At 36.1% G+C, this 18,994-nt stretch overlaps 1 protein-coding gene and 1 long non-coding RNA gene across 2 annotated transcripts in view; one reads left to right on the forward strand and one right to left on the reverse strand.

Moving 5' to 3' along the window:
• Window positions 1–2,249: 2,249 nt before the first annotated feature.
• On the reverse strand, window positions 2,250–3,370 carry LOC141390578 (uncharacterized). The gene is made up of 2 exons (XR_012409409.1): window positions 2,599–3,370; window positions 2,250–2,507 (listed from the first exon to the last, which is right to left on the reverse strand). It is a non-coding gene; the product is annotated as an uncharacterized lncRNA (long non-coding RNA).
• Window positions 3,371–4,822: 1,452 nt separating this feature from the next.
• Window positions 4,823–18,994, forward strand: part of HisCl1 (Histamine-gated chloride channel subunit 1) — a 38,624-nt gene continuing 24,452 nt past the window's right edge. The window contains exons 1-6 of the mRNA XM_073978980.1: window positions 4,823–5,333; window positions 16,301–16,484; window positions 16,551–16,777; window positions 16,842–16,924; window positions 16,988–17,122; window positions 17,189–17,568. Of these exons, the coding sequence (XP_073835081.1) occupies window positions 5,221–5,333; window positions 16,301–16,484; window positions 16,551–16,777; window positions 16,842–16,924; window positions 16,988–17,122; window positions 17,189–17,568 (1,122 nt within the window). The 5' untranslated portion in view covers window positions 4,823–5,220. The remainder of the gene's footprint in view (window positions 5,334–16,300; window positions 16,485–16,550; window positions 16,778–16,841; window positions 16,925–16,987; window positions 17,123–17,188; window positions 17,569–18,994) is intronic.

Raw genomic sequence — 18,994 nt, forward strand, 5'->3', positions numbered from 1 at the left:
AAGACAGTTAACAAATTTTTCACGATTAAGTTTGGCCATCTTTCTTTGTAAATTAGATCTGACTTTAGAACAAATTTGCTGAGTCGCAAGAAATGACAAAGTAGTCCAATCAAAGGGTCAAACCTTTTTGTTATTGGGTAAAAAACAGAGTCAGAAAATTTTGTCTTAGCAAAATTTTGATGTTAATTCCCAAATAAATTCACGACAACTGGATATTTTGTAGAGTAGAGTAAATGTTTTGTGGAGTACGATAAATGTTTTCTCCAATGTGAGTACAGAGAATTAAAATTATTTGATGCCAAATATTTTCATTCAAAGAACGCAAGAAAAAGTTTTGAAAGGTCGAAAAATTTCAATCAAAATCCGAAAAAAATTTCCAAAAATAAGTCGAAGAAAAATGTGTGTTGGGTTATCCAGAAAAAAAGTCCCAAAGAACAGCAAATTGCAGAAATAACAAGGTTGTAATAAAACCCTAGTTAAACAGCAAATTTTATCAGAAAAAGTGAAATGATTTTTTGTACGCAGTTGTTTTTTGAATAATTGTCTAAATCCACAACTATTTTAGTGACGCTTTTGTAAATAAATTGTTGAGAGAATGATTTCGCTTTAAACACAGACGAAAATTTTTTGTTTTTTCCAATAATAATTGGTTTTGGGTGGAAACAAAAATGTCTTAGTAAAGAAACGAGTCAAGCCAGAGCAAAATCCCAGCAAACAATTTCAAAGGTGAATTATTTTGGGTCCAAAAAATCCAAATTGTTAGCGAAAAATGCTTTAGAATGTCGTATTGTTGTTTCAAACTGGTTTAAAATTAAAAATTAATTAATTTAAAATCAAAAATTTTTTCAACAAAATATTGCTTATTTGCAAAAAAGACAAAAATATTTTGTGTCTAAATCAAAAATTTTCATCCAAAAAATTTCAAAGATGCTGTAAAAATGTATGAGTATCAAAAGTTATATAAATTTTCATAAGATAAGAAAAAGTTTAAAGTGTCGAATGTTTAGGTTAGTTAACCTCAAATTTTTGGGCGCTTGTCCACCAAACGCTTATGCTTATGTACGTAAAAGGCGCAAAATGTTTTTTTTCCAATTTTTCCCAAAATGGATGTATTGGGAAATCAATATGGCGCTTATGTATAAATTGTTTAATATTGTTGTTTGTGTGTATGTCGCCGTATAAGATTTTTTCCAAAATTTTTGTAAACGTTTGTAATTTTTATGTTAGTAATTTCAGGTTATTTTCCCATAAATTGTGTGTGTTGTATGTGTTTTTGGGTCAATAACCGACAGAAATTATTTAGCTTCCAAAAATAATATGGTTTCCAAGTGACTGATGATTTTCCAAAATATATATCGGGTCAGACTTCCAAAATTTCCAAATTATTGAACGGACGGACAAATATGTATGAGCGAAAAGGTCGACTTTCCACAAGTCTCTCACTAAACTTTCCAATTTTTCCACAAAATTTCTCTTTTTCTTCTTGTATTTAAAAATGCATGAGAAAATTTCCAAAATTGAGAGAATTTTCCAAAAATTCCACTATGTTATGCTTGAACTGTGCATGTATTTGTAAATTGTTAGATTTCCACAAAATGATCTAACCAAATTTACACAAAAATTTACCTTTTTAGAAATTTATGTGGATAAATTGAAAAATCTTTGTTACAAAATCCCAAATTTCACTAGGTTGTATGTGTTTGTGTGTGTATGTGTGGACGTATATGTGTGTTCCCACTTTCGCTGGGTCAACTTCAGTCCGCTTTTCTAGGGTTATGTAAAAAAACTTGGGTCTTTGTATCCAAAGGTGTCAATTTGTGATGTAATAGCGAGTTATCGTATAAAGGGACAGTGTCGGGAGTCAAAATTCGCCGTACCCTGTGTTCCTTTTTTGATGCCACGCTCCAAATCAAAAAACTTATTTGTACTCACTTTGCTCTGTTTGGTTATAGGGTCTAGGTAAGTATATGGGGGGGTTTTAACCTTTTGTCCGTCTGTCCGCCTTTCCAAATCCTCAGCTCCAACTCTCCAACTGATTGTTTGTTGTTGTTTTGTTACGCGTCACCGTATTCGCGTTTAGTTTATATTGGTTTGTTTTGTAGATATTGTTGTGTGTTGTAGAAATTGTATGTTTTAATGTTTAAATGTTCACTTTTGTTTCAATGTAATTTGGGTTTTTTTTTTTTGATATTTATGTTTTTGTATGTGAACTTTTTTGTTTAGTATTTTTAAAACAAATTTAATTTTAATTTTTTCTTTCTTGTAAAATAATTTTTTTGTTTAATCACTTTTTCCACGTCCCACTGTAATATTCCACTGTCTGCGTTCCACTGTATTTGTTTTGTTTTAAGTTTCCACAAATTGTCACTGTTTTGCTTCTTATGTTGTTCTCTTTACAAACTTTATTTTTTTTTTTCAATTTTGTTCACTGCGTTTGTTGTTGTAATTTTTCAATGTCACTAGTTTCACAATTTTGTTGTTGTAAAAAACTCTTCCAAAAAATTCCACTTTTATGTTGTATTTGTTTTTTGAAAATGTTAAGATTTTTCTTAACCACACATATTCGGCTCGACTAGGACCAAATGTTTAGCACTTTACCTTTTTTCACTTTTTTCCATAGAAAAGATTTTATGTTTTTTTTTGTTCAACTTTTAATTCAACTTTATTGATAATTTTGATAGATTTTCAAGGTAAGTATTTACAATGGGTTTCTTTTGCATTTAGGTGTTCACAGATAAGTATTTAGGATTTGGTTTTCAAGGTAAGTATAAATATTTTTCTTTTCACAGGTTTTTCGTGTGTTTCAAAAAAGGTAAGTATTTAGGTATGTATCAAAGGTAAGTAGCAGGTTTATGTACAAAGGTAAGTATAAGGAAATTCACAAGGTAAGTATTTTATGGTTTTTTGTACTATTCAGGTATATGTATGTTTTTAACACGGTAAGTATTATATGTTTTTGTTTCAGGTATAAAATTATAATTACAATATTGTTTATACACATTCGATTATTAGGATTTGATTTTTATGCAAATTCACTTTAATGTTTTAATTATAATATTTTGTAAGTTAACACTTTTGTACTTCTCACTTCGTCACGACGGGGGTGGTGCGTGTTGATCGTTTTGATGCTCAAACTTCGATTGACTTTCTTCTGTTTTGCATCGTCACATAAAACCTGTTTTGCATTCCAATGGTTTTGGAAATGCAGAAACAGAAATGGCAAAATATACAAATTATGTTCTCGCTTGCTTGTAGGTATGTGTGTATGTACTAAAAGCATACCGCTATGCTACAGTAGTGTACCAAATAAATAGCACACTTAATGGGCAACAAAATAGCACACCTTTATAATAAAATTTTTGGACATTCATGTACACCTTGTTTTTCCTGAATTCCTAAAACTTCAAAATTAAGCAACAAGTGGGTTTGTTTACAACACCAATTTTGAGCATTTTATAAAAATCGCGAAAAATGAATGAAGGACCAATGTTTCTCCGCATAATCAAGTTGTGGATATGATAAAATGTTTGTTTCAATGATAACCTGACGAATTATTTCCATACAAATGTTCCAAAAATAATTTTAAAAATCATTGAATTCGATTGTTTTTAAAATTGTTTGACATATTATTCAAACACCACACACACATACACAGTTTGTGTGTATTGTTTTGAAGTTTTAGGAATACTCGAATGAAAAAATTTAAATTGACATAAAGCTTTGGCTAACCTTTCTTATTAAACCATGGTGTAATATAGCTATTAGTTAATATCAATTTTCACTATGCGTCGTTCGATTTTCGATGTTGCGTTGTTTTAAGTTTGAGTGTCAAATTTGTGTATACCCTCCGCCATAATATGGAGGGTATATTAAGTTTAGCTCTGTTTCTTTGCGTGCAAGAATCTTCAAGTTTTACCACTTTATACTCGAAGAGAGTTCGTTTACTTCAGACACCAACAATTCATATGGGAGCAGTTTACAACTTTTGCCAGTTTTACCATTTTCAAAAGTAAAGGAGCAGACCAATTATTTTTCCGTTTGTAACGAATTGAAATAATCATTTGTGACCCTATTAAGTATATATATTCTTGATCACATGTGTGTTTGGTCTGAAATTAAGTTCGAAGATGGCCTAAATCGGTCCACGTTTTAATATAGCCCCCATATAACGATACCGCCCGATTTAGGTATTTTTACATTTTAAGCTACATTTTCAGATCGAATTTTTTTTGGTGTTGGCTGAGTGCCATTTAAATCCTCCAAAAGTTGCCGCATCTCTACGCGGCTGGATGTGTGCTGAAACACGATTTTCGTATGCTTTGAATTTTGAATTAAAGCCGGAAGAACATGCAACTTAATGAATTAAGCCAGAAATCCTCTTATGTGACGAGGCCTTAATCAGACATAACGTTTAATACTTTCAAAAATATCTATGTTGGCAATTCCGCCATTGTAACGCTTTTATTTATGGTAACTCTTCCCTGCAACATATAAATACAACTCTGTAAAGAGCAACAGTTGTCTTGTCATTGGGGGTGAGCACGTATTGCAATTCATATGCCGTTCAACATAATGATTTCGAAAGTGAAAATTACATTATCATTATAAAGAAAACATACATTTATTTAAAGTTTTATAAATGAAACTAGTTTTACAACACAAGAAATATACTATTTGTCGGTTATGCGTACGATTTCGTCTTTTCTTTTTCTTTGTTTTTATTCTTTTCATTGGTAAACATTTCACACGACATTTACGTTACATGACAATTGTCAACGCACATTTGTCCGTTAGAAATACAAATGTCATACAATGAAATGTTAAAGAGAAACCATAGAAATTACATTTAGACAACGGGATAATAAAATGAACGCGAAAAAATATTCTCTAAAATCGACAATAATACTAAATTCACAATTAATTACAGAGTTTTTTTTAACAATAAGTATTGAGTGTTAATTTTCAAAGAATAAAATAGAAATTTTGTAAATAGTGTAAATAATAAATGTGTTATAAAAACGGTTGAAAAAAAAAAATCATATTAAGTTGCTGCTGCATGTTCTTTTTATAATCTTTTTTTGTGAATCGTTGTGGTTATCAGTTGTCTTATTGCAAATCCATTCTAAATACCACAAAATAAAGCAAAGCAAACAAATCCAAAGAGTGTTACCCATAAAAATAAATAATAAAAAATAGAAAAACAAATAAAAATATATAGCAATGTTTATAACTGCGAAACGTTTCAAACAACACAAATTTCTTATAATTATTACAATTTATTGTTATCTATTGGAAAAATCAATATTAAAGTGCAATTGTGTTCATGGTTATAGGTATTTAGTTATTGTTTTTATCAATAATATTATTTATAGTACAAAATACATATTAAATCATAATGTCATTATTTTGATTTCCTTTTTATTTAACGTTTATTTATTTCAAATATCATCTATCAAATCCAACTGCTGTTATTGAAATTGATAACCCATACACTTGCAATAGCGTTTGTGTGAATGTTGCCGCTTGCACATGTAAATAAGCATTTGAATATTAGGGTGCCCATATCATCTCTAGCTCCGCTGTCAGAAACATGTGCAACAGAAATAATAAAAAAATAAGTTTATTTATAATTAAAAATATATTCTGTTGGACATGTATAAAGATAATTTATATCTGGATTTATAAGTACCCTGTTCCAGAACCTTCAGGAATCTCCAAATTTAAACTACGATAAAAAATTGTCCTTTATGTTATCACAAAAAATGTAAAAAATGGTTGATTCTTGCAGTTTTGGAACAGACCATATGTTAAATCATCAAATATGTCATGTGAATCTGTAATCCATTTTTTGGGCAAAAAAGGAAATATTTTACTAGGAGAACTAGGGACATTAGATATAATAATTGCTAAATCCAGCATAGTCTAATACCCCGGTTACACTATTGAAGGTTAACCCACTGGGTTTAATAGATCCAGTGGGTTAATCTTTGCTGGTTACACTTAGCTTTTCGAGGATATAAACTGTCAGCTGATGTTTGTTTACGTATACATACAAAATAACTAATAAAGTCGTGTGTTACACTTTTACAATTTCTCGTATGAGATATCGTCCCCTCTTTGTTCATATTCGTATATTTTACACACAGGGATACATTTTTGCATCATGGTATCAATCGTACCTTTTGTTAAAAAAGTGTCTAATGAAAAAAAATAAATAATTTTATGATTTCCAAATAACTTTAGATTTATTAACTACATAAAATCTCATGCGACCAATCGTAAACGTGTAAAACACGACAAACTCTGTTGCAAAAACAGTTGCAACTTTTGGTACTTTTTGAGTAGAGTTGGATTTTTTTGCACAAATACCGAATACAACACTGTATTTTTGGTGGATTTGTGCCGGATTTAAAATAAACCCAGCCATGAGAGGATTTAATTTTTGTATGGCAAATCTGGTCAGATTTGAGTAGATTAAGCAAATAAATCCTCATGAAGTGGGTTAACCCGGCAAAAAGCTGTAGTGTAACCGTGCTATAAATCAGGCATTATAGCACGGTTACACTACAGTTACAGGGTTAACCCACTTCATGAGGATTTATTGCTTAATCTGGTCAAATCTGACCAGATTTGCCATACAAAAATTAAATCCTCTCACGACTGGGTTTATTTTAAATCCGGCACAAATCCACCAAAAATACAGTGTTGTATTCGGTATTTGTGCAAAAAAATCCAACTCTACTCAAAAAGTACCAAAAGTTGCAACTGTTTTTGCAACAGAGTTAGTCGTGTTTTCACGTTTACGATTGGTCACATGAGATTTTATGGAGTTAATAAATCTAAAATTATTTGAAAATTATTAATTATTTATTTTTTTACATTAGACACTTTTTTAACAAAAAGTACGCTTGATACCATGATACAAAAATGTATCCCTGTGTGTAAAATATACCAATATGAGCAAAGAGGGGACGATATCTCATACGAGAAATTGTAAAAGTGTAAAACACGACTTTATTAGTTATTTTGTATGTATACGTAAACAAACATCAGCTGACAGTTTATATCCTCAAAAAGCTAAGTGTAACCAGCAAAGATTAACCCACTGGATCTATTAAACCCAGTGGGTTAACCTTCAATAGTGTAACCAGGGTATTACTTTCTCATATCCACAAAACTAAAAATCCGCGTAATTTGTATTTCAAAAGATTTTGTACCGCGGTTACACTTAACCGGATTAACCCAGTGGGTTTGCGTTTTAAATGTCAATTCCATAGCGCAAACGTCAAATAAATCCACATAAAGGGGGTTAACCCGGCAAAAAACTCTAATGTAACCGTACTATTAGGTTAGGGGTTTTTAATCCGATAAGGCCATGTTTATATTATAGCCTTTTACAGGGTTATATGCCATTTAGATATGACATCATTAGCCGGATTAAGCACATTATCAGGTTTTATTTGCTAAATCCGGTCAAAATCTTCCAGATTTCCCATACAAAAATAAATCCTCTTATTGAGTGGATTTGTTTCATGGCCCAATAACAGGTCCTCCAGGAAGAGAATTCAAAGAAAAACAAAGATTTTAAATGTCAAAATTCATAAACAGAGGCGAACAAATGTTTTGAGGCGAATTTCTTTTCTGTCAATTCACGTAGATACATACAAGCTGGCACAAGAAACAAGGTAGATGCATCGGTGAATAGCTACAATAAAAATATTTATAAATGTCAAAATTTGTAAACAAGGTAAAAAATTAAATTTGCTTTGATATACAAAGTTGATTTTAATCATCCAAGATTAATATTTACGATGTCTAAACAATAAAATAATTCTTTATTTGTTCATTAGTTGGCATTAGTAGCATACTGTGCTAACATTTTCAATATTAATAAATTTGTAACTTGCCGTATGTTTTTGAGACAAATTCAATTTACAACAACTTCTTTTGACGTTTCAAATTCGATCAAATGGGCTGATGCACCTACCTTGGGAATTGTGCTATAAACAAAAATTAGCTGACTGCCATTTAAATCCTCCAAAGCATTTATGGCTAGTCTAAATGAGCTATTAACTTTCTTAATGAGGATTTATTTGACGTATACGCAAAGGAATTGACATTTGAGACCCAGTGTGTTTGTTAAATCCGGTTATATATAAACGTACTATAATATCGATAGAAAAAACTATCTATCGATCATGGTAGAATAAGAAAAGGTAGCAGCAATACACAGCTGACTGAACTGGGTTGTAACGTTAGTGTCAAATTTCATATGACATTTTATACATTTATTTCTATTTCGATGTACATTAGGGACATATATTTTTTGAGAAAAAAATATATCCATTCGGAAAAAACGATTTCCCAGAAAGACTTCTTCATATCAATGATATGTAACCTTCTCCAAGTTCGAACGATAAGCCGCGCAGTAAATCACCGCTTGTAGAGGCGATACAACGTTTGTTAATATGTGAGGTATTTTGTTAAAATTTAAAAAAATAAAGCCCTAATAAACATGTGCTTCTTTGATTTCTAAAACAAACCATTGAAACAGCTTCTCCTTTTTCTATGAATTTCCAGCGACCCCAAACTTTTCTGCAAGAATTCTACTTTCTGCGAGAATTTATGCATTTAGTGGAATGATGTGAAAACATAAAAATTTAAAATGTAACGAATTTTCATTCATGTTTTCAAAAATATTCAACCAAATGTGAAAAATTATTAGTTTTTTAAATTCCAATAATTTATAGACATTTCCTTGTTTTGTTTACAAATACAACTGGCAGTAACGTTACAGACAAAAACAAATTCCTTTGTGGTTGTTGTTCGAGTTGTATTTGTTGTAGTATTAACTTTACCTTATATTTGTTCTACCATGTCTATCGATGTTGAATTTTTAAAAAAAATATAGCTATTATGGATAGTGCCATCGATTTTTTGCCAGCTCTATTCAAAACCCGTTATTAAGAAGTTTCAAAGGGGTAGTGCAACATTGGGCGCCATATGGACAAATGAATCACATATGTATATGTGTGCATGTCGGCTGCACCTAATGTTCACATTTTTTTTGCCACACATTCTGATATGTGTAACACCTAGGTGAAATATTAAAATATTACCTTTTTTGTAATTCTTCTTTTCGTTGTTATTTGTCAATGAGATAACATGTACTTAGCTATTTTGTTTGATAGTACAAGGTTCGTGCAGGTCATTTTTGAAATCAAAAAACATATTTTGTGTCACATTCTAGATATGCCAAAAATAATAATTTTTCAACCACATCAATCGCTAGAGGGATTCTGTAGGTTGGGTTAATGAATATGTTGCTGCTCTTATGGGAACAGCTACATTGCTCGGAGAATTTGTGGTCCAAGTGATCATCCTGTAAACTGAAAAGAAAGTACCTGGGAAAGTATAGAATAGAGGTACTGAAATATTCGGAATATTCCAGACCACTGAGCATTTCATTGCTTACCACAGGCGGGTCTATCGAGTCATAAGCGATCAAGCCGGGTATTTAGTCTGCAATACAAGCACTATAGTTTATGAAAGGTTTAAGAGGGATATACACATTGCCCACAAAGTACTTGTTCCTCCTCCATTTTTATAAAGATCAGTTCCCTTAAGGCCTAGGTACATAAGCTGCCTTGCCTGCATGCCTTGCTTGCTTTTGATAAAATAATAAAAAGAAAAGGGCAACCCAGTTCGAAATTTGTTCGGTCTCCTTTATTCATTTATTTTTATTATGTCGGAAATGAAGCAAGGTAAGCAGGCGAAGCTGCTTATGTACCCAGGCCTTCACTCTGGGTTAATTCGATGGAGTGTATTAGGTTCTTCTGTGGGTTCTGGTGGTCGATAGTTAGTATGTAACGAGTCGCTGCAGCAGTTACGATTTCAGTGGGCACTTCTCTGAAGCTCTTATGCCCTAAACACATACAACGTTTGAGTAAAGTTTTGTGTCATTTCTAGTAGATGAATAAAAGACACAGTGCTGCCAAGTTTCAAATTGTCTTTATTCTTCTACCAGGAATGATACAAAACTTTACTCAAACGTTGGATGTGTTAAGGGCTTTATGTTTAATGAAATTGTGACGCTCAGATGAGATGAGGTTGGGCTCGCACACTTCAGTTAGCCGGTGGGATATACGAACCTGTTTCTGACCGATGAAATCCACTATTTCTTCGAACTTAATTTCGAGTTGACCGCAACTAATTTGCCACCTGTTGACTTCCACTGTCAGTTCCCTCTCCGGGGTAGATTTGACGTCGAGTTCATTACGCTCAATTGCGGAGACTTGTAATCTCTTATGCTAAGTTTACATTTACGAAATCCACTCGGTTTCAACTGTCAATTCCATGGCTTAAACGTAAAATGAAATCCAATCGATTTCAGATGAGTTTTCACTTGACGTATACGCAAAGGAATTGACAGTTGAAATCGAGTGGATTTCGTAAATGTAAACCAAGCATTACTCTTGTATTCGAGGCGGTGGCCGTACAACTGCTGTTTAAAAAAAATTCTTCTCACACGAGTTGTCAAATTTTGTAGATCGATTTACTCGCCTAAGCGCAAATGTAGAGCGCTGATTTTTAAATGAGGAATTCTTTACTAAATATGGAACGCGTCTACGAAAAATTAAGTCTCTATGTCATCTGGGGGCAGGGCTATGGATGCCTAAATTATTACGAATATAGACGAACGAACAAAAATTAGTTACAAAAACTGGGAGTTAGTACCTGAAGTTGTCAGTGTCAGTCGATTTCCGCAACTTGAAACACGCTTGAACGATAAAGGCCTGGGTACATAAGCTGCTTTGCCTGGTTGCTTTTCTTTCCTGCTTCATTTTTGACATATTAAAAATAAAAGAATAAAGGAGGCCGAGCAAATTTCGAACTGGGTTGCCCTTTTCTTTTTTATTCTTTTATCAGAAGCAAGCAAGGTAAGCAGGCGAGGCAGCTGACTCTTGTGGTGCCGCCCGAAAAATCTGTTCAGCCACTTGCACATCGGACAGCAGTTTTCTGAAGGGGTGATTGGTAAACTCATAAATCCACTAGTTCTGCGATCATACTTTGGAGTCCACTGCAATTGAATTGCAAAAACAATGGAAGAGCAAGGGTTGGTACAGCAACATGTGGTGTAAAGTGCTGCGTCTGTACTTGCTGTTGAAGGTATTACGTAGAACCTCATATTCTGAAGACAACGATGACTGAGGACTTCGTCGGCGCCTACTTCATCCCGCTGAAGTTTGTCTGCCTTAAATCCGGATGTGACATACCAAAATCATCCATGTTGATGAGCAGTTTTGCTCGTTCCCGGCAGTAGATATACTCACTGTACGGAACAAACAAGATTCAAAAATTCTGTAACCCGGACTGGCTGCATACATATAGAACCGGGCCCTGGGAGTGGGTTTAGCTGGACAGTTAAACAGTGCAGCTTCTCGTGCTGTCAATATGGCCCCAATACGAATTGAGGCGGTGTCGCGATCGGCATTTTAATTGAGCTTAGATCACTTGTGTGTAGGGTGGTACGCAGAGGGTGGGGGTCATGGGGACCGGCCCCATCCCCCTCTTAGGTGAAAAATTTTCATACATTTTGCTTCCAAAAAGTCATATTTGGTCTAGTGCCTTCCACTATATTTGGTCTAGTGGTCTGGAAGGAATTTCGGATGTGGAGGCATCGGTAAGTCGAAGATCACACTAGAGTGGTTTCATTGAAACTTTTAGGTATTTATAGATCGAGTTGCCCACTACAGCAACTTCATGATATCACTCTACTGTGGAACTCGACCTAGCAACCCTTGTTTTCATGAAATTGTTTCAATGAAACACTCTAGTGTGACCAAGGACTAAGCTTAGTTCTCTCTCCCAAATTTCCCCAATGCCAGCCTATACAAAGGTTTCCTTTTACGACAGTTAATGCCGCGGCAAATACAGTGCGTCGAGTGTCGCGTTACAACAACCACATGAAAACTTCAAGAACAAACTTGGCAACATTTGCACATTTTTCACGTGGTTGTTCTCGACGCGTGACGCGACTCACAACGGACCGTATGTGCTGAGGCCTTTAGAGACATTGGCTTGAGCGGTTCCAAGTTCTGGGAGAAAAATCTTATCCACGTGAAGTTCCCGTCGAGGCACACATGAAGGTAAATTCTTTTAAATTTTCTTATTCTCAAGAATCTTGGGGTAGTTATTGGTCGGAATTCTGTTGCCATCTACCAGGACATTCAACTTTGTGCTCATATCCGCGTTCCATGTGGCGAACAGAGTGGTCGTAGGTTTAGTGGAGGATTTTTGCATATTCCTTGCGTGGAAAAAGAAGGTAAGATAGATCAAATTGGCGTTCTGCTTTTTACAAATGACAATAGGGAAAGTACCTGACGCCAGGATCGTACAATGATCGTAACTACCCAGCAAACCAATCGTACCGACATCGTAACGAAATCGGAACAAAATTCGGACGCTACGTCCGATGTCGGATCCGAAAATCGTAAAGATATCTTAACGAAAGTTGTATGAAGTGGTTCACATAATTTGGGAACGAAATACCGGAGCGAAATAGAATCGATTTCGGAACGAAATCTGAAGAAAAACATTGGGAAATTCGGAAGAGAAATTTATTTCCGACATTCACTTCGAAGTCAGAACGAAATCGGTACGAAATCTGAAGTATTCCCCACCGAGTAATCGTTTAGAAATCGGAACGAAATCTTAACGGTCCGAAATTGTTCAGACGTGTCGAACATCCGACATTTGGTTTGCTGGGTATCTCAATAACGTCTGGACAGTGTGGACTATAGGAAGCTGGAAACCCCTATTTCACACTACGGGCCTTCGACTTCATGTTCCTGAATTTCATGTACTACTGACGACCACACATATAATTGATTATCCAATTGACCGGAGAGTATTCTGCTCCATGTCCTGAAACAGGGTGGCTTTCTTGCCAATATTAAAGGCTTCGGATATGTCGAGCGCTAGCGCGTAGTCCTCTGGTTGAGTCCTCGTTTAATATGTGTGGAAACGGCGTGCAGTGCTGTGTTGCTTATGGAACTCATGCTTATGATCGGCATCTGTATAGCTATTTCTGATGCAGGGAGGCTATACAGATTCGAGCGGCAAAGGCAAAACCGGCCTGTATGATTCACCTTTGCTGTTAGCATCCTTGTCTGGCTTCAGTAGCGGGACTACCCTGCCCATTTTCCACACTTCGGGAACGGTGTGGGTGGCCAGCGACAGGTTAAGAACTTTCGTGAGATACTCAACTCCTGGCTCATCCATCTGTTTCAGCATTACCATGAAGATTTCATCATTGTGGTATCTCCTCGGCAGTAAGATATCTATTGCGGCGCAGTACTCTTCCCTTCGAACTGTCACTCCATTGTGCTCGATACATTTTCGATTAAAATAACTAGCGCACCTCTTCGGATGAGTCGGCAGCGTATCGTCACCAAACGTGCCTGAGGTCCTATCTTTCTTCTTTCCAGAGATCTAGAGTGGCTTAACCGTTGCCCACAATTCATTAATTCCGTCTCCAATGTTACAACTCTTAAGGCCCAAACTCAATCAGCTCGTTGCATGCTTTCATCGCTCTAGTAAAAGAATAAATGAAAAAAGCAACCTATTTTAATTTCTTTCGGCCGTTCTTTATTCTTCTACCAGAAATAAAGCCACACAAGCAAGAAAAATCCAATGTGTTTCTACCTTTAGATCTAGTCGCTATTTCTGAGGTGATAAAATCGGTCTGCTGTTGGAGACGATTATAGGGAGATTATCTGACCCAAGAGGAACGTCGGGTTGCCAGATGACGTCATTTGTCAGACCAGGTGACACGATGGTTATAGCTTCGTTCCAGTACTTTTTTAATGATAAAAGTGTCAAAAGAGAAAACTGTCGAAAATGAGTCCAACACACACATTTTTCCAAAATGTACGGGAACGAAAAAATGGCAGAAACGTCAAAAAGTCTGGCACAAATGTCAAAGTCGGCGTGTCAGCGAATCAGAAGCCGGCAAACATGTTGCACATTTTTGCTCGCTCAAATTTGTCGTGTAAAAAGTTTCTAAAAAAGAGCCATTCAGCGCCATTTTTGTTCAACGAGAAGTGAACATTTTACAACTTTTTTGGTGTACGGGAACGCATTTCGGGAAAAAATGTGCAAAATGTGTAAAAACTTTTTAGTTCTGGAACGAAGCTTATGTCTGGCGGTCTGCTGATGGAGATGCTTACAGGGAGATGGTCTGACTCAAGAGAAACAACTGGTCACCAGGTGACATCATTTGTCACCTGGTGTGATACTTTGGTTATATCTGGCAAAATATGACACTCTCTGCAAATTGTGGTAGTGGCGTCCTCATTGACCGTGCAAAACGTCCGATCGCCAGCACCATACCCTATCTACCGAATGCCACAACTCATGATAACCATTAATGTACCCCAAGACCAGACGGTTATAATCTTCCAAAAGCGGACTAATCAGCGGCACTTCCACACCTGACTTCTCCCCCATACATCCCATGTACGGGCCATCTGAGCCAAGCTCAAGCGAGATAGGTCTATATTGAACAGACTGGTGAAACAGAACAGCTAGTTCATCACCTCCCCTGCTGGTGAGTTCTTTCCTCAAAACGAACTTAAAGACATGTGGGAAGATGTTCTGGCGCATCAACATAACTCCATAATGCTTTGTTTACGTATACGAAATCCACTCGATTTCAACTGTCAATTCCTTTGCGTATACGTCAAATGAAAACTCATCTGAAATCCATAGGATTTCATTTGACGTTTATGCAATGGAATTGACAGTTGAAATCGAGTGGATTTCGTAAATGTAAACCAAGCGTAACTCCCCGAAATGAAAAATGTTCATACAATTTTTTAACATTCTTCTTTAAAAATGTCATATTTGTTCTAGAAGCCAGCATCCTTGCTGGCTTCAGTAGCGGGACCTCCCAACCCATTTTCCAGAGTTGTAGAATGGCTAGCAACGAGTTGAGAGAACTTTGGTGAGATACTTAACTTTCGGTTCATACTGCTACTTCAGCATTACCATGAAAATTAGTTCAGCGCCCAACGCTTTTGATGATTTATAGCACGGTTACACTAGAGTTTTTTGCCGGGTTAACCCACTTTGACATTTTAAATCCAAACCCACTGGGTTAAGTGTAACCGGGGCATTAGGGCCCCTAACGGCATTTGCAGCATCATACATTGTACATTGCTGCGGTTCTTCCTTGCCAGCAAGGGATCTAATGCTACGCAATACTCTTAAACGGCGTTGGCATTAGAGCTTTTTGACGGCTGAACCTTATTTATGAGGATTTATTTGACGTTTGACTTTTGGAATTGACATTTGAAATCCAGTGGGAATCATGGCACATATACCCAGGTAGTGGTATCGTAAAATTTTGAATATGTTGTCAAAATTTTCTTTATGTTGTTGGAGAAATTACAACAAAAATATGTCCATATTTACATTAGGCAATTTTTCTTGCGGCAATTGTCAGTTTGATGGTGAGAGAGGTGAGGCATATGGTAACCCTTTGCCTCTCAACACCCTCTCTCGCCGACAAACTGACAATTGCCGCAAGGAAAATTGCGTAATTGCCTTTTCATATTCGAACAGCTGGTGTGATACTGCTACCTTGGTAATTGTGCCATGAGTGGGTATATCATGGTACAAATACACAGGTAGCCGCATCGGCAATTGTTGGCAACATAAGATGTCAAAATTTGACATTAATTCAATGCAATTGACACATTATGTTACCATCAGCTGGCATGATAATGCTACCTGTATTATTGTACCATGGGGTATATTAAATCCGGTTAAGTGCAAACGAGGTATTATCTTCGCCTTGTCACTCGAGGGTTGCTCTAAAAATTGTCCTTCCACATGGTGAAAAGTACCAAAACACAAACATATAATTGGTCGAAGATTCCCCCGAGTTATTATATTCAGCGGCTGCAGGTTGGATTGTGATATATTGAATGACAGCGTTTGGTTTTTTTGTTGCACGTACAACTGTTAATCTTATAGTAAGTTTACATTTACGAAATCCACTCGATTTCAACTGTCAATTTCATTGATTAAACGTCAAATGAAATCCAATGGATTTCAGATGAGTTTTTATTTGACGTATAGGCAAAGGAATTGACAGTTGAAATCGAGTGGATTCCGTAAATCTAAACCAATCATTAACATCTCTCTTCTTTCATGTACTTTTTGTTTCTATTATCGAATTGGTTCCAGTTTTTTTATTGGAAATTAATACTACAGATTATATCTTTAATTACAGAAATGGCACTGACAGTTCCGAAACGGTACAACATTATGAGTTAAGTTTATCACTACCAGATATATTACCAATACCATCAAAATCCTATGATAAAAATCGAGCGCCAAAGTTGCTTGGCCAACCAACGGTGGTGTATTTTCATGTGACGGTATTATCCTTAGATTCTATCGATGAGGAATCTATGGTAAGTTCTGGCTACCACAAACAACTTCATTGCAATATTTAAGTGAACAATTGATTGCCTTTTCAGACCTATGTAACTGATATATTTTTAGCACAAAGTTGGCGTGATCCACGTTTACGCTTACCTGAGAATATGAGTGAAGAATATCGAATATTAGATGTTGATTGGTTGCACAGTATATGGCGGCCAGATTGTTTCTTTAAAAATGCCAAAAAGGTTACATTTCACGAGATGAGCATACCTAATCATTATTTGTGGCTATATAATGACAAGACGCTGCTCTATATGTCCAAGTAAGAATGGTTATTTTCCTTTTTAGTCAATTATTTTTATTTATAAAGATGTTCCCATTTTCAGATTAACTTTGGTGCTCTCTTGTGCGATGAAATTTGAATCGTATCCCCATGATACTCAGGTGTGTTCCATGATGATTGAGAGTTGTAAGTAAATGACATTACTTTCAAGGGAAGTATATTTTTGATTGATTACTTTACATTTGCCAGTATCCCACACCGTCAATGATTTGGTATTCATTTGGAATATGACAGATCCGTTGGTTGTTAGTAATGAAATTGAATTACCACAATTAGATATATCGAATAACTTTACAACAGATTGTACCATAGAATACTCAACAGGTTAGTAACAAGTTGACTCCCAATTTCCTATTCTATCCTTTCTTTAAAATCATTTCTATTCTATAGGTAACTTCACCTGTCTAGCAATTGTTTTTAATTTACGCCGCCGTTTGGGCTATCATTTGCTACACACCTACATACCATCAGCATTGATTGTGGTCATGTCCTGGATATCATTTTGGATTAAACCCGAAGCGATACCGGCTCGTGTAACACTCGGTGTAACGTCACTACTAACGCTGGCCACACAAAATACACAATCACAACAATTACTGCCACCAGTTTCCTATGTCAAAGCCATTGATGTGTGGATGTCTTCATGTTCGGTCTTTGTATTTCTATCGCTAATGGAATTTGCAATAGTCAATAATTATATGGGTCCAGTGGCAACGAAGGTCATGAAAGGATATTCTGATGAGAATATAACAGATTTTGATGATATTAAGGTAAGTGTTATCGCTTTCAACTGAAAATGCTGCGTGTGAACAATGTATTAGAAATTTGGTAAAGTAAAATAAGAAGGAATCGATAGATTGAAAAATGCCACACAGCCACACATCAAATTTTCTCATTAAACCGAACCTTTTCTATAGATACAAACATAACCAGGTTATATACCCAACATTAGCCCGCTTTTAGAAGGTCATAAGGGACTGGTGTTAGAGGATTTTAACGGTCATCATGAGTTGTGGCATTCAGTCCTAGGTAATGACCACATGCTGAGTAGATTGATAGCTCTACGTCAATGAATACGTCCCTACCAGAAGGCGGGGGACTTGTGAACCAGGACCAACTTAGATGTGCTCAGTTTGTCACCTCTGCATCCGCCAACCCAAATTTCGATGAGATGCAATAGATGTCGGGAGTGGGTGCATCTCAGAGGTTATACTGGAGTCGTCCATGTGATGGACTACGACAGGGACTATGTTGCTGCATGTTGCGTGATCACAGGCCCCAGTTAGTCGCCATCGTCATCAGAATACGCAACTCCGCCGCAGTCCCCCGTAACAGCAGCCACACACGCAGCACTTAATACCAGTTGTTGTTGTTCCAATCCCAGAAAATGCATCCTTTTTGCAATTCAATTGCAATGGACTCCGAGGTACGAGGAAGTAGTGGATTTCATGGGTCGGAAGAATATTATGGTCCCGGCGGTGCAGGAAACCAAGCCAAACAAGAAGTGCAGCTTACAGCGTTGGGATGCTTGCAAAGTACTGAGGAAGGATCCCACCAGAAGTGGTGGTGGGGGATTAGCTTTATTGTCGCACCAGTCTGTTCAGATTAGCGCACTTTTGGAAAGTCATAACCGTCTGGTCTTGGGGGACTTTAATGCTCATTATGGGGGTTATCTTGAACGGCAATTCCCCGCGATTTTTTTCACTTTCTCCCTTAAGTTACAACGGCGGAAAGACGAAACTCATGGGGTAATTTCATTCATGATAACCCCCTATGTGTTCTGGCATTGGGTCCTCGTCAACTAATAGAGGGGTATAGTGCTTGCTGGTTGAGCAGATAGACAGCTCTAGGTTTTGCACGGTCAATGAAGACGCCCCTATTAGAATTAGCGGAGAGTGTCACAGTTCGTCACATAACCATTGTGTCACCTGTTTTGACAAATGGCGTCACCTGGCAACCCGTCGTTTCTCTTGAATCAGATCATTTCCGAAATAAAAAATCCGAAAAAATCGATTTTCAAAAGATTTTTAGGAGGATTCAAAGGCGACAAGCAACCTCGATTTGCCAAGGAATTTTAGGAGGATTCAAAGGCGACATCCAACCTATCTCGAGTTGCTAAAGATTTTTAGGAGGATTCAAAGACGACATTAAAACTCGATTTTTAGGCGGATTCAAAGGCGACAATCATTGCCGATT

Source organism: Musca autumnalis, unplaced genomic scaffold, assembly GCF_047663935.1.
Source record: "Musca autumnalis isolate F117 unplaced genomic scaffold, ASM4766393v1 scaffold_1, whole genome shotgun sequence".
NCBI lineage: Eukaryota > Metazoa > Arthropoda > Insecta > Diptera > Muscidae > Musca > Musca autumnalis.